General features: G+C 44.2%; 1 protein-coding gene across 2 annotated transcripts in view; it reads left to right on the top strand.

Moving 5' to 3' along the window:
• The window catches only part of LOC144826407 (tetratricopeptide repeat protein 39A-like), a 193,987-nt gene that overhangs the window by 172,276 nt on the left and 6,096 nt on the right, over positions 1-15,615 (top strand). For both annotated transcript variants that reach the window (XM_078684720.1, XM_078684731.1), the window contains 7 exons: positions 1,161-1,228; positions 3,693-3,752; positions 4,351-4,512; positions 5,715-5,806; positions 6,217-6,337; positions 6,430-6,541; positions 11,844-11,958. In XM_078684720.1, the coding sequence (XP_078540846.1) occupies positions 1,161-1,228; positions 3,693-3,752; positions 4,351-4,512; positions 5,715-5,806; positions 6,217-6,337; positions 6,430-6,541; positions 11,844-11,958 (730 nt within the window). The remainder of the gene's footprint in view (positions 1-1,160; positions 1,229-3,692; positions 3,753-4,350; positions 4,513-5,714; positions 5,807-6,216; positions 6,338-6,429; positions 6,542-11,843; positions 11,959-15,615) is intronic.

Below are 15,615 nucleotides of genomic sequence, written 5' to 3'. Positions count from 1 at the left end.
TCAAACTGCCAAAACAAAATATGCATTCTGCCTGCAACTCATGTTCTAAATGTTATCCACCAAGAATTAAGGGCACAGCATTAATCTTTGATGTCAGAGAGAGATATCCATCTAGTGGCTGATTTGCACAGTGTGGAACTGGGATACCTTGGATCAAACCAAGCTTCCCTGTTTGACCAAACAGTGAGATTTTATGCAAATACTTTATTTCACTGAGCCTCCATTTTGGTCACTATCACATATGAGACCACCTTCAAATGCGAAGTCAGGGTGTGCAGTGTCGCAAAATCTCACTTGTGTTTGATTTAATAGCCCATAATGTTGCTGCATCTATAATAAGAGTCTAGGCCAAATATAGTGGGCATAAGACAACTGTCTTGACTCCTAATTTACTAATTGCATTGTCTTCGGGGTCGTTGCAGGAATATTTCTAAGTTCATGTTTAAAAACTATAACTTGTTATAAATATCAATCAAATAATCTGACGTATTAAGGTGAAATGTTCAGTGTGTTAAAAAAGCACTTAAAAATATCTTTGTTGCATGATTTACATACCAAAATGTTTCAAGGATCTGCTCTTCTAAGGGCTCTTAGAGCCAGAGCCGCTCCTTGGGTCATATCTTGCTCGACTCTCCTTGTTAATTTCTTAGCTTGCTCACCCCTGTGTTCAATAGAGATGTTGTTTTGACGTAACATTGTCTACTCAATTGTCAATGCCACCAAATTGAACATTATTTTTTACAGAATATGCTAGTTGACTCTTTGGTTTTCTGTGCCATGTTACGTAAATAGGGAATTTCGTATGTATTTCATTTAAAATGACACTAACGTAAAATATATTTGATTTTTTTTTACTGCAATATGTTTGTCGCACAAACATCACTATATCTGACTAGTAATGCTGCCAATATGCAAAAAAACATGAGCAATGGGCTTTTAAAAATTATAAATTTTCACAAACCATCTGCACTGATCAGTTTTCTCTTTATGTACAAATACCCTTTGTTGTACCATCACTTAGCCTCAACTTGCCTCTGTCTTTCTTCTCCTCCTTCACACCCCCCTCCTTTTTGTTTTGCATATGCAAAGTTCCTGCTTTGACAAATGTCTGTCCTTGTCAACTTTGATGTAATTTTAAATGTCTTCTGGTGAACTCACAGGATCCGGAGAAGAAAACCACTCTGAGGCACAAGCATTGCTCAAACCATACCTCACCCGCTACCCAACGGTAAGGCAGCGGTAAGGCATTACTTAAAGGGGTCTCTGTAGCTACAGAGGCATGTTAGCCAATCGGCTTTGGGATATAGCAAATTGTATCGTTTTTGGTTTAGGATTAACAGTCGGTTTTTTTCTCCTGGAATTTGATGGTCATGGATTATGGTACATCATCACTTTGTGAATGTCGCTGATGGAGCTGGGGAATCTGAGGAACTAAAGTTCCTTGATGTAGGATTGTCACCATTCCGGGGTTGTTTCGTGCAGAACGCTCCACTTTGGCAGAGATTGCTCACCATTTTGTATTTGAAATTCGTAGTCTAACAAATTAACCAACTTTTCTTTTTTTACCTTAAGCAGGGGTTTGTTACTTATTGGAGTGACTGTGCATATTTTGCTTACGGGGCAGAATTTCTAAATGATGAGGTGGTATTGCCATCGGGGTGATGGGGATATGTGTGCATGAGTGAATATTAATAGCAGGGATTTCAGAAAATTACTTTTTTTAACTTCTTACAAATGTCCTCCTGAATGATAAATAATTATAACAACATTCTAAATTGTCTTTTCATTTTCAAAACTAATACAAACAACTTTCTGGTCTCTTAGACTGATATTACAATTGTAAATATGGGTTCAATAGTGAATTAGTAAAATAATATATTTTTGAAGTTGCAGGGTTAGCGTTCCAAATTCACTAATATTTCTTTTTTTATTTTAAATATTCCCATTTGGTGACAGCAGATTCCAGTACACTCCTGGCATTAGTCAGACATGGGAGGATTACGATTGGTTTGCTTACAGCGACATTGACGCTATTTCCTTTCTTCACTACATAAAAAGGACCAATTACATTTGCAGTACAGATTTTGTCTTATTAACTGTCACACTGTTGGCAATGCAGTTAATTGATGACATTCGTTGTTATAGATCTTTGTTCCTGTTCATTGAGGATTTTAGTCCATTTACATTGATGATGATCATCCCAAATTCTCTGACACAAAATCCTCTGATTTGTTTTATTTTGGAAATGGTAATGGCAGTGAGTCCACAAAGTGCTGGTGATCTATATTTTATAGGTATTTTGACTTGAGAAATGCTTTATTGGAGCGAAATGTTCATGGATTCCCTATGAGCCTGAATTCGCGTACTTTTTTTCTTCTTTTTAAGTCTCGATACTTTTTATTCAGGTAGTGCAATGCCAAGGCGAACATTATTACCAGAGACCAACCAAACCATTGATTAATACATTGGTGTGCCATATGACTTACAAATACGTGAAAAAATACTCCATAAGAGAACAAATTCAATCATGTGAAGGGCAAGGTGAAAACTAGAGAGGTAAAGACTAGGAAAAAAATATAGAAACTGAGAAAACTGGTTAACGGGGAAAAGGTATTTATATTTGGGTTACGACCTCCGACTAGGCATTGGAGCGCTTTTTCACGGCGAGTAGCATGCTACTCCGGAACCCAAGATTAGTAATGTAAACCTGGGCTCCATCCGGCCCTCATTTAACCAATAGCCAATAGGCCCAGCCACCAGACCTCACAACCAAGCCAGGACCTCTGTGAACCGGAAAACAAGCAACCCAGGACTGGTTTCGCCCTAATTTATGGGCTTATCATCTGGGTACAGCTTGGTTCCAGTGACCGTGTGTACAGGACCCACATCTGGGCATACCCATCCCACTTAGTGCAACACACTAAAGTATACAAAAAGGGATTAATCTCAGCCACTGGAAATTACTCAGGGCCACATCCCAATCCATTGTTATTTTGCTCGCTATGCCACCTCAGGTTGACCCAGCTATATTCAAATCAGTCTTGACCCTGCTCCAATGGGAGGAGTCTAGCCGGAACTTCCAAGTCAGGTCCTCCCTGAATCCGAAAACACGCAACCTAGCACTGGTTTCACCCTAGTTATGGGTCCATCAGCTAGGTTTAGCTTGATTGCAGTGACGCAGTGTGACAGGGACACACTTCTGGGCATACCCATCCAACTTATGCTGACACACTAAAGTATACAAACAGTGATGCTTGAATTAATCTCAGCCAAAGGTAATTACTTGGGCCACATCCTAATCCATCATTATTTTGCACATCATACCACCTCAGTTTTTGACCCAGCTATATGCAAATCAGTCTTGACCCTGCTCCAATGGAATATTTCTGTCTGAACTGCGAAGCAGGTCCTTCCTGAACCGGAAGACAAGCAACCCAGGACCAGTTTCGCCGGGAGGACCTAGCTTGGCAGTTCCGGCTAAACTGTTCTTTTTGGAGTTGACTGATTTATTTTTTTAGACATCTCAACCTTGTCAGAATTTCTGAGGGTTGCCATTAAAATGGCACAATGTAAGTGGTAAGCAAGATGCCATAATCTGTTTCTGCACAATGTTGGTGATGCTCTTTTAAACGATCTCTGTACAGGAGGACTCTTGGTAGGACTTAATGGACCTTGTCTCACCCCCCTTTCAGAGCGCTATTTTCCTGTTCTTCGCTGGGAGAATAGAAGAAATAAAAGGCAACATTGATGAGGTAAGCGCTCTTCCCAAAAGAAATGGTGGGATCACTACTCTGATCTCTTGAGATGCAGGAATGGATAAATGTGCACTCTTGCATGCTCACGCTTCATCTAGTTCATGTGGTCAGGTGACCTTTATAAGTTATAACTTGTTCTCTTTTTTCCTTCTTCCTCTCTGGTTCATACCTGATTTGTTTTAGTAGCTGAAGCTGGAACACTTTCTTGTAATATTGCAGTATATTTTAGTATATTTTGTTGCAGCATATTCGATTTCTACTAAAAAGTCCCCAAATTCTGAGGGACACAATAGACCAGCTTCAAATAGGGTCTCATAGGCTTTGTGGCTTAATATGGACATATAATCTCTTTAGCGTATATTCATTCTGTTTTTTGGGATTAATCGTAGTTTTCTCCCTCTGTGCCTTCTCTGCACTAATCTAGACGTATTTCTGTTTAGTGTATGTGCTTTAATGTCGGTTGATTCTGGCTTTTGTTCGCCCGACTTTCTCTGTAGCTTTATCCCAGCATTATTTTTGTTTTAGTCTTGCTTTCGCTCTAAGTTGTCTTTATGATATTTCTCAGGCTTAACAAATACATTCTGTCTCACACTAGGCCATTGCTCTCTTTGAGGAAGGATGTGCTGCCCAGCAGGCATGGAAGCAGTTTCACCACATGTGCTACTGGGAACTGATGTGGTGCTTTGCATATAAGGGGATGTGGAAAATGGCCTACTTTTATGCAGACCTTCTGAGCAAGGAGAGCCGCTGGTCCAAGGTAATAGCTTGTCAGGATGTACAGTACTGAGCAGCAGTTAGTGGGCCAGGAGTGTGAAAGACAGATTTGGGGGTGGCTGCATTTGCAGCATGTAGCGCAGTGGCAGGCTAAAGTTTCAGCAGTAAATAAGAAGAATTCTTAGCGGGCTTCCTTGTAGGATGGCAGCTGTTGGTAGGACATTGTGGAGCCCATGAGTGCTCAGGGCCAGGAGTGTTGTTGCAGTTTATTTGATGCTTAGAATGTATCTGAGGACCTATTCAGACTTCTGTTCCTGACCAATCATAGAGCTTGCACCTTGACCACAACTTCTTTTCACTACCATATCCAAAGCCATCGCACAATCCCTTATCCAGAACTTTACCGCTGTACGCTGCTCAATGCTGTGCCTCCAATCCATCATACTAGAGTCCAACACCCTTCAAATTGTGAATCTAGCTCCATACAACCCCTCAACATGACCAAATACCCAGAACTAATCACCGCTTTTCAGCATCCGCCACCACCAAACTTTCCACTTGGATGTAGGAATTTAAGACTAGAGTCCCAAATCCACGAGGCTGTGTAGTGCACTGCCTTTTAACTCCTTTGTCTATATGTTGAATGATTTAGTGTCTAACAGCTGGAGTGTTGATCTCATCTTGGTGATGTGTCGAAACGTGTAGATGAGGGCTGGATGGCTGGTCTATATGTTTTCTTGATGCAGCATGTGCCTCTCTGCAGCTTATGCATGCCTCGTAATTGTTTTTGTTTTATATAGCGCAAACTAGACTTGAAGGTATCAGAGCACTTCCCATGAGAACCAGTTGTGTTACAGACGGACACATTAATTTTAGGCACGGGGAGATTAAGTCATTTGCTCAGAATCACAGGATGGTAAGCGTCCCTGCCGAGACTCGAACCCGGTTCCCCAGCTTCGAGTTCGACCGACCTAGCCTTTAGGCCACATTGTCTCTCCTCATCCAGACTTTTGTGCTGGTTGTTGATGAGTAGAGCGCTTAGCGCCAGTAGGTGGTCACTGTTCTCAGAGGCAGCTGAACCCACCACGATTGCCTACCATACATGCTAGTCACTGTGGTGCTTTTGAGTGTTTTGGCCTCCAATGACTGCTTACAGAGTATCCGGAGCTACTGCAGCGCTTCTGCAGTGCTACTGTCGTTGTTGGTTGATAGCTCCAGCAATGCTTTCCTCTTTTCCCTCCTCAGGCAATGTACGTTTATATGAAGGCTGCCTTCCTGAGCATGCTTCCCCCCGAAGAATCCCGCCCATTTGGGGAGCAGGAGGTGGAGCTCTTCAGGTACTGGGGGGACAATGTACTAAAAATCTCCTGCCACTAGACCGGGATGTTACCCAATTCAAGAAGTGTTGCTGTCAGGGTAGACCATGTGATTACTGTGTAGGGAGCAGTTTGGTCACTCCATCTTGTGTTTCACTCTAACCTGTTCTGAACTAAGCATTCATCTTTGCCAACTCACCTCAGTCCTTGCCCTCATTTCAAGCTCTGGCATCCACACACATCTATCCGTACATATCAACAAAGGCAACTGCAACCTCTTCGTTCCAGCACTGAAACCTACACTTAGATCTGGAAGTGCACCCCAAGCCTGACCTGCTTCATGCTTTGACATGTTACTAGTGGGATAGCATGCAGTTTTACCAGTAAAGGGCAGTCCCAGTGCACTAACACATCATCTCCTCCATGTCTAGACTTGTGCCATCTCTGAAGCAGAGGATTGCTGGGAAGTCCCCTCCGACAGAGAAGTTTGCCATCCGGAAAGCAAGACGATACAAGGACAACCACCCAGTACGACTCCCGGTGCCTGCTCTGGTAAGAGGTCCTTTTGGGTGATTGAGCCCAGTGGTTCAAGTGGCACTTCCTTCCCTGGGATGTTAATGGTGCGTGGACTCTTCTCTCCATAGGAGATGATGTACATGTGGAATGGCTTCACTGTGCTGGGGAAGCAGGCAAAGCTGGCGGAGGAGACACTGGAGACGCTCTGCCAGACAGAGCGTGCGCTACAAGGCTCTCCAGGTAAGCGAAAGCATTTGTACCTGTGGAACGGTTTCAGGATGCTGGGAAAACAGTCGAGGCCAACGGAGGGGATGGGGCACCATACTGAGCAGGCTCTGCGAGTTGTACGGAGTGACGCAGTTCCTATCGAGTGGCCATTATAGAATGTTGCAATAGCTCGTGGTGCTCTGTATGTCTGCTGGTTATACCTTGGAGGTTGCTTCCACTGCTGGGCATCTCCAGCTGCTGACACAGTCACTTCACGAATATACTCAGCTCAACATTGTCTAGACTAATGTCTTTATTACACTGGCGACAAGGATGGGATATGAATTCACATGGTTAAAGCACAATGGATTAGCAGTGAGCTCTTTCCAACAACTAAAATGTGTTTGATTCCCTTCAAGCTATGACTTGGCCTATTAGTTCCACACCACTCTAGAAAGGCCCTTTTATCGACTTAGAGGAAGAGAGATGTGTTCTGTCTAGTAGTGATACATATGTGGAATGAGCGATGTCGTTCTGAAGTGAATCAGATAGGAGATAGGAAGTTGAAAGTTACATAATTAAACGTTGCTTGGAAAGCCAACCAAACATGGGTCACCGTAAACATTGTTTCAAAGGTAATATATATGTTGGCTGTCTTGTCAGAGTAAGGAACCTTTGTAGGAGTTCAAATGGTGAATCTATGTTTAATGATGCAGGCTGAGTAAGAAAACGGGAGGGAAATGCTGTATGAACTGAAGAAGGGAAGAGGTGGACTTTAAATAGAAATTGTAGCATTCCAAATATTTATTGAGCACAAGGACACATGATGGAAGTTGCAGTCATATGGTTGATAATAGTGAATTTGCAACGGGAAACATGACTATCAATTTTTCGAAACCACGTGTAAATGTTGCACAAGAAGAATGCAGTTCAAAGAACACTGCTACAAATGTGCGGCTGATACTGGCTCTATTGTTACACGTTTAGGCCGACGGATTAATTAACCCAAACGTCTAAATGATTTTGTGATAAACTGGTTTATTGTTATTTGTAAGGAAGAGTGTGGTGATATTAATTGTGCCACATGCACATCATAGAATGTTGTAAGCACAAGCCGTTCTCAGTAAATATTGGTTATTTTATAACAATTTATTAAGCACACGAATACCGAAAGGTGTCTTGGCGCTAGCTGTCCTGAGCAATAGATCAATAGACCCAGCCCTAGTTAATAAATAACCATGTTTTAAGACTTTTCCTGAAGGCAGTCAGTGTGGGCAAATCCCTTATATGGGTTGGTAAGCTTTTCCATAGTTTAGTGGATCCTGCGATGAAGCTTCTGACCCCCAGTTAGTCTTTCGGATTCTGGGAAGCATCATAAGATTGGCCACAAGTGAGCGAAGGAGTCTGTTGGGAGAGTACCATTTAAACGATTGACTAAGGAAATGAGGACCTATACTGTGAAACGCCTTAGAGGTAATGCATAAGGACTTCTTACGGGAAGCCAATGAAGGTTTCCAATATCCTTGGCCACTGAGTGGAACTTGGGAATGCCTAGGATAATTCTGGCCGCCGCATTCTGCACTGTCTGAGGTTTATTGAAATGTTTTTGCTGCATGTTCAGGTAGAGACCACTGCAGTGATCTAATTTAGATAGGATTATGGTAGTAATTACTGTCTTTTTAGTCTGGGCCTTGATGAAAGGCAAGGTTTTCTTTAGGGATTTAAGTATATAGAAGCTGGAGGTAAGAGATAGTGTTAACCTGCGGCCCTAAGTTAAGTTTTTCATTAATGATCACTCCAAGGTTTTTTGCTTTGATCACCGGCATGGACAAAGGCCCCATCTCAACCCACCACCAAACTGGGGACCATATTGGAGAAATGTTTCCGAAAAGGATTACCTCTGTCTTACCAGAGTTCAATTTTAGGCAATGTGAGCTCATCCAAGACCCTTCGGCTAGCATGCAATTGTGGAGATGGGGTGCCATATTAGTGCAATTTCTAAAGGCTGACAGAATGATCTGGTATCATCCACGTAAGAGGTCAGAGAAAGACCAAAAGATCTGATAAGATTGGCCAGTTCTGTAACATATATATTAAATAGTGTGGGCCTGATAGAAGAGCCCTGTGGTACTCCACAAGGAAGTGATAGGGAGAGGATTCATAATGGCCCAAGGCCACGGATTGTATTCTTCCAGAAAAGAAGGATGTAATCAGTGTTAGGGCTTGGGTTAGGTGGAAGAGCCAGTTGCTACCACCCCTCGTTTCACAAATACGCTGTGTTTGAGTTTACTACGAGAATCTTCTTTGTTACATTGCCATGCTAAAACAGTGAGCTATGCCTTTACACAAGCCCCCATAGCCATGCTTCTAGAGGGACCATATTGTGTGGGCTAGACTTCATTGACTAGATGCACTGAGGCTAGATTCAGGCACCTCGGCTTCCTCCAAAACAAGCCCCATGCTCCCAGCCATTTGTAGCGTTTCGGGGTGCCTTCTAAACTCTCTGGAAATACGTTTGAGATATGTTCGAGAAAGCAAGCATGGCCTTTGGTTTTATTACAACTGGACCACAATGCATAGGGAAACTGATATTTGAAATAATCCTGTTTGAAAATGAAAAGCTAGATAAATGTCATTTTTTACTAGCTCCTTTTAGACTACGTACACCGTCTGCCCCTGCATTTGGAGGCAGACGGACATGAAACTGTGATTGGGTTTGACTACTAATGAAGTCAACTCCTGTCTCATTATTGTGCGCAAAACAGTGTACCATAGTCATCTCAAAAAGATAAAAAATGTCTCTGAAGAACCTTCCTTCTGACAATGGTGGTATGTAATCTGTCAATCCGCAGATTGGAAAAAAACGAGTTTAAAATAGTCCGATTGATGCACCATTGCAACAAATGTGGCTGCTCTGTGGGACTTGCTCAACAAGTCTATTTATGTTTACGAAAATGAGAAGAAATTCACTGCATCTGGCCAATAAATATCGTAAGAAAAACCTTTAATTTCAATTGAACTTCTACCTTTATGGACTACATTGGGGCTTGGGTGGCGGCGATGAAAGAGCTCTCTCCCCTGGGCTGTTTGGACGTGTGATGCGGTCTGTGGACCACTGTGGGTGGGGTTGAGGTTATATGCAGGGCCACTAGAATTATGCGTCGGAGAAGCACCAATTTATGCAGCAGGGTTTACTAAATTATACAGCATGAAAAGGCAAATTTTGCGGCATCATGCTGCTCATTTTTTGATGGTATTACTTCATTACTTTGTAATTTTTACACATGGTAATACTGTCTGGGCAAAGATGTCACCTCATTTGTACCCGTTTAACAACCAAATACAGAAATAAGAAACTTAAAGATGACCAGTTGTTATTTTTAAAGGGGGCCTTCCACTGCAGACGAACACATATTGCAATGTTTTTAGTAACTTTTGGTGCAATTGAGCTAGAAACCATTTTTTTAAATCTGCAGATGACGGATTATGTGGCAAATACGGCAAATCCATGATTTTGCATAAAAGTCAGTGGCCGCAGAATTGCATTATTCCAGTGGACCTTGTTAAATGACATTTGCTTTTCGTGCCTGACTGGAATGGTATAGGTGCGTAGAGTGGAATTATTGATTTGTATAAGTTGTCGCTGGTGAGCAGGTGCTATAAGGTTGGCAGGTTGGTAAATTCTAGGTACGTTTTTGCTTGCAAGGTTTGTTTTGCTACTGGTCACGCAGATCAGCTCGAAGGATGGAACAGAGTGCGGAGTCGAGAGAGAGTTGTGATATTGTCATGGCAAGTTCAACAAGTTGGTCAAGAGCTGTTGGTCTGGGAGGCCAGAGTTATGACATTGTACGTATGAAAGTGGGGAGATGGGTTTAGGAAGTACATCCAGAGAGAACACATTTGGGTTTAAGAGAGGGGGTGTTGGTTGGTAGATACATATTTAGGGCCTCAATTATGAGGCCTTGCGTCAGTTTTTGTGCTTCTGATGGGCTGCGTCAAACATGCCTCCTGTTGCGCACTATTTACAAAGTGATGCATCTAAGCAGATGTGTCACTTTGTAAACCCCTGCGCTACATTATACCTGCGTCGGGAATAATCTATGCAGAGGGGCGTTCCCCCGCAAAAAGCGCCACTATGAGATTTTACTGCGTCACTTCTAGGACGTTGTTGCGTCAATCTTGCGCCTGCTTCACAGCAGGCATAAGACTGACGCAGGCCCTTTCACATGGGGCTTGCCCAATGTGAAAGGACGCATTGCTGGAGTTGCATCACTTTTGTGACACACTCCAGCAATGCGTCACTTTTGCGCTTACAGATACGTCAGAAATACTGACATAGCTGTAACTCCTTGCGACATGATGCGTCGTACATTAAATATGAGGCATCAGGTATGTCGCAAGGAGTGTGCACTGAGGTGACGCATCGCTACTTTCACGCAGCGATGCGTCATTTCTCATAAATGAGGCCCAGAATGTATAGTGAAGCTTGTAGATGATTTGTGAAGCAGTTGCCAGGTTGCTTGATGTGACCCACACCCGTTTCATTAAAGCTCCTTTTTTACACAGATAAAATGGCGCGGTTCATGGGTCTGCGGTGCCTCGCCCGATTGCTCTATCTCCAGCATATGTATTTCTTTGGTTATATACACCACAGGGGTAACAAAGGCTCCTACGGCGCAGGGGGTCCCCACCCTTCAAGGAACCCCCATTCTGCCCAAGGCTAATGAATATCTGTGAGATGTTAGAATAAAGGGACCCTGATAACATTCTGCAAGGGGTCTCATAATTTTTTTACACCACTGACACCCCAAGCCGACAGAAGTGTTCTTGAATTATATTAATTTCTGTCAAGATCACAGTGTCTCCATTCACTTACCAAGTCTTTGATTGCGCTAACTTCCTCTGAAAAAGAAAATGGCCTGGTAAAGAAAAGCTGCAATCTTGGTGCAGTGGTGACATCTAGTGGTCAGTCAAGATATGACATAGGATTTGATCCTTGAACGTGTATACAGAGGTGCTGGCTTTGATACACAAACAAAGGTAGGTAGCATCTGCTGAAGGCAGATAGACACTAGTAACAGCTAGAATTGATTCACAGTGGACGATCACAGTAAGACCGACTTCAGTGGCGATTTTGGAGAATGCTTCCATGGTGCATCTTGGCTCCAAAGGAGGTCGCATGTGGGTTTGGGTAGGAGGGAAAGAAGCTTGTTGGACGATGGTAAGTAACATTTTTATGCCAGACTGCTGCGAACACCAAAAAGTCACCCTCACAGCTGAAAGATCAAGGAGCTCTTTAGGAATAGTTCACTTCCAATCTCTTTCTTCTTGACAGCAAACGAATACCTGCACGACGACTGCTGCTCCGTGCTGCTCATGAAAGGGCTGTGCTTGAAACATCTTGGACGCATCACCCAAGCCGAGCAGTGCTTCAACTACATCCACCAGAGGTGAGGGCAGAGCTGGGGGGCAGGAGCGTAAAACACTAGGCCTTTCTCGTGCCCCACGGTCCTTTAGACACAAAGGGACTTTGAGTGAATTCGGGGCAAGTCGGAGTTTCTCTCCAGGGGTCGGGGAGGGCAAGGGGCAACCTCCATTGTGCTCTTGGGCACATGAATCAGCCGGCGTTTTGATTCTAGCGGAATAGCTTGCTTTGATTCAATTGACTAAGTTCTCAATTTCAACTGAGCCATTTATACCCCATGAACAGGGGAGGAGTCGCTTTCAATTCTCCCTCTTGTTCCAACCTGAACATTAACCAGGGTACGAGTCATCTCGTGCAGTGATCCATTGAACGCCTACTTTTCTCGAGCCAGTACTGGGATGGATTTTCAATAGGTGGTCGTCTGTAGAAAAAGACGGCTGACTCCGGGGCATTGCCATCAGAGGTTACGAAGGTGACATTACGAGGGGACACATAGCACCTATCCGAGACAGTCTTGCTTCCTACAATCTGGATATCCTTGGTTCATGATGACTCAGACACGGGTTGCTTCTGTTTGTAAGGCATGGGATGTTTTATGTTTCTTTCCCTTTGCTTTTCCAGCTTTTGGTTATTGTGCCCTGTTAGGTGTGAAAGGGTATTATAAACTGAGGGCATGTTTTATGTTATGCTTATGCATCCAGGCACTGAGTTTTAGAAGCGCAACAAATGTGACACGATAAATGCAGAATATAAAGGCATCTTTATTAATTGCTTGAACTTTTGCGACACATCAAAAATCGTCTCGCCTCTCAGTGCCCCATTCGGTCCATCTGTCTCTCCGCTCATCGGGGTGTCAGCCCATGGGCGCCATGGTTACTTTAATTCGAAGTAAACAAACGAGAAAAGAAGTGATACTGTAACAGACTCGAGTGTTCATTAGAACTAACAGTGGAAGGATAGATGGAGGATTTAAAATGTGAAGATTACCATGAAACTGGATCTGAATGGAGAGCATAATAAAGAAGCAGGAAGACTAGTTTGGTTCAGAGCGAGGTTCAAGAGTGAGTGTTTAGATATTTCCCAAACAACTGTACTAGCGGGTGTGTTAGCACAGTTTTGGACATAGGGTGTAGAAGAATATTCCCAACCCTGAATACCAAGCAGGTGTTAACGGTGTCCCAGCTGGGCCAGGACTGGGGACACTAAACGTCTAAGCCTGGCACACTGATCCCATCGACCTGCCTGCTCCAGTGTGCTGCTGGGAGCTGTAGTTTGTATGGCATTTTTGGCCTTTGTAAAAAATTACATGCAGGGTTTCATTCCCATCGCAGGGCTTTATGGGGAGGAGTACAAGATGGAAGTTGTCGGCGGTCCATTGATGATTAAGGTGTGTTTCTCTGGGAGAAAGAATATACACTTAAATCTTATGGTACCTCTTTGACTTAGCAAATAGGCTAGAAAATAATTTGGCTGAACCAGGGGACTCCTAGATTCTTGCCTACAGCCATAATCACCAGATGTGGAGAATTGATCATGGGCCTTTGACCTGCAGGTCAGTTGATGAACGAAGGGAATTGGTGTGACAAATGTCTGATGGAACTTCAAACTGTGCTTCCGGCCTACAGGAGGAAGAGATGTGAGGCCTCTCCGGGCACCCTGAAATCTTATGCAGTTTTCTTTTAGTCTTCTAGGTGGGCAAAGCAAGTCAGAGGTTAGTGCCCTCAACAGGCAGGGCAAGCAGGCAGAAAGTAATTTCATGGAAGCCTATGTCTGGCTATTAACAGGCAGGCAGGGACATCTTGGATCACCCTGGCTTTCAGTCATGTAAGCCTGTGTCGACCAAGTTCCTGAACTCCGCTCTGTTATGGAGATGGCTGTCGAGCAAGCCCCTCTGACGGCCAGTGCTGGAGTCTTCTGATAATTAGCCACATACCTACTTATTCCACATCGGAATTAACCACAGACTGGTCTGATCACTCCCTCATTTCTTTCTCTATTACTACTGGCTCCCCCCACAAGCCCCTTCGTCCCAAGAATGTCTTTTCCCGTAGTTGGAATCGTGTTGACTTGGCCTCCCTGTCTCACTCCCTTGCTTCTTCCTCCCCAGATCTCACTGGCATTCCCCTTGATTCACAGGCCGCCGCAGTTGGTAATTGGCTCTCTTCCGCATGTGACTTGGTAGCCCCTCTCAAGTTAATCAAGTCCATTCGCCCTCACGAGGCTCACCGCTGGTTTAGCCCGGAGCTCAAGACTCTCAAATTGGAGCTTAGACGCTCAGTGCGCCTTTGGCGCCGTAGTTACTGCCATGACCACAAGGCCAAATATAAATTTCTTCTTAAGGAGTACAAGAAGGCCATCTTGGCCACTAAGATCAAGTATTTCTCCGAACAAGTGGCGCTCTCGGCTAACAAACCTAAAGAAATTTTCGCTGTGGTCAACAACTTGGCCACCTCTGATCGTGCTTGCCCTCACTTCACTCCCTCCCAGGCTCTTTGCTCTTCTCTTAACAACTTCTTTATCAAGAAGATTGTTAAAATTAAATCTAACATCTTGATCACTCCTTTTACTCCTCCTCACTCTGTCCCCTCTGCGCTTAAATGTTCCTTTTCTTCTTTTCCCCCCCTTTCCTTGGACTCCTTTCTAGCTTTGCTCACTAAAATTAAGTCTGGCTCCCCCACTGACTGTGCCCCTGCCCGCATTCTCAAAATCCTTTTTTCTTCCTGTCCTGATACCCCTCTCTCCCTTCTTAATGCCTCTCTTTCCACTGGATTGGTCCCTTCTTCATTTAAATCTGCTATTGTCTCTCCCATCCTTAAAAAACCTGGTCTTGATTCTTCTCTTCTCTCTAACTTTAGACCTATCTCTCTTCTTCCCTATCTTTCTAAAATTCTTGAATCTTACGTTACTTCCTGTCTCTCTGCTTATGTTGAACAGAACCAGCTCCTGGCCTCTCACCAAGCCGGTTTCCGTTCGGGTCACTCGACCGAAACCGTGGTGTTAGCCGTCCTTGACGAGCTTAAAGCCAAGGCCGACGTCAACTCTCCCCAAGCTTTGATCCTCCTCGACTTGTCCGCTGCGTTTGACACGGTCGACCATAACATTCTTTTGGACCGTGTCAGCGCAGCGGGCATACGAGGCTCTGTCCTCTCCTGGATCACTTCCTTTTTGACAGGTCGTTCTCAAGCCGTCCACCTTCCTGGCTTCTCTGCTTCCCCCCTCCCGGTGCCCTGTGGGGTCCCCCAAGGTTCCTCCCTCTCTCCCCTTCTTTTCAATCTCTACATTCACCCTCTTATCTCTTCCCTTCTTGAGCTGGGGGTCTCTGTGTATAACTACGCTGACGACCTCCAGCTCGTCTTTGATCTTTCCTCTTCTTCTCACTCGCTATCCTTTTTTCACTCCACCATGGTCTTTATTTCTGGGTGGATGAGCGCCAACCACCTCAGGCTCAATCCAGATAAGACTGAGCTTGTCCTGATTGGCGGCTCATCCAGCCCCTGGTCCCCTGCTTTCTGGCCTTCCATTCTTGGCCCTCCTCCCACCCCCGTTCCCTCCGTTAAAACTCTGGGCATCAAGGTCAGACAGGACCTGTCCATGCATGGCCAGGTCAGTGCCGTGGTGTCCTCCTGTTTTCTTTCCCTCCGGATGATCCGGAAAATCTCTCGTTTCTTTTCTTTTGACTCCC

This window comes from Lissotriton helveticus, chromosome 1_1, assembly GCF_964261635.1.
Source record: "Lissotriton helveticus chromosome 1_1, aLisHel1.1, whole genome shotgun sequence".
NCBI lineage: Eukaryota > Metazoa > Chordata > Amphibia > Caudata > Salamandridae > Lissotriton > Lissotriton helveticus.
Note: the sequence above shows the minus strand (reverse complement) of the source record. Positions and strands in the feature narration are given on the sequence as shown.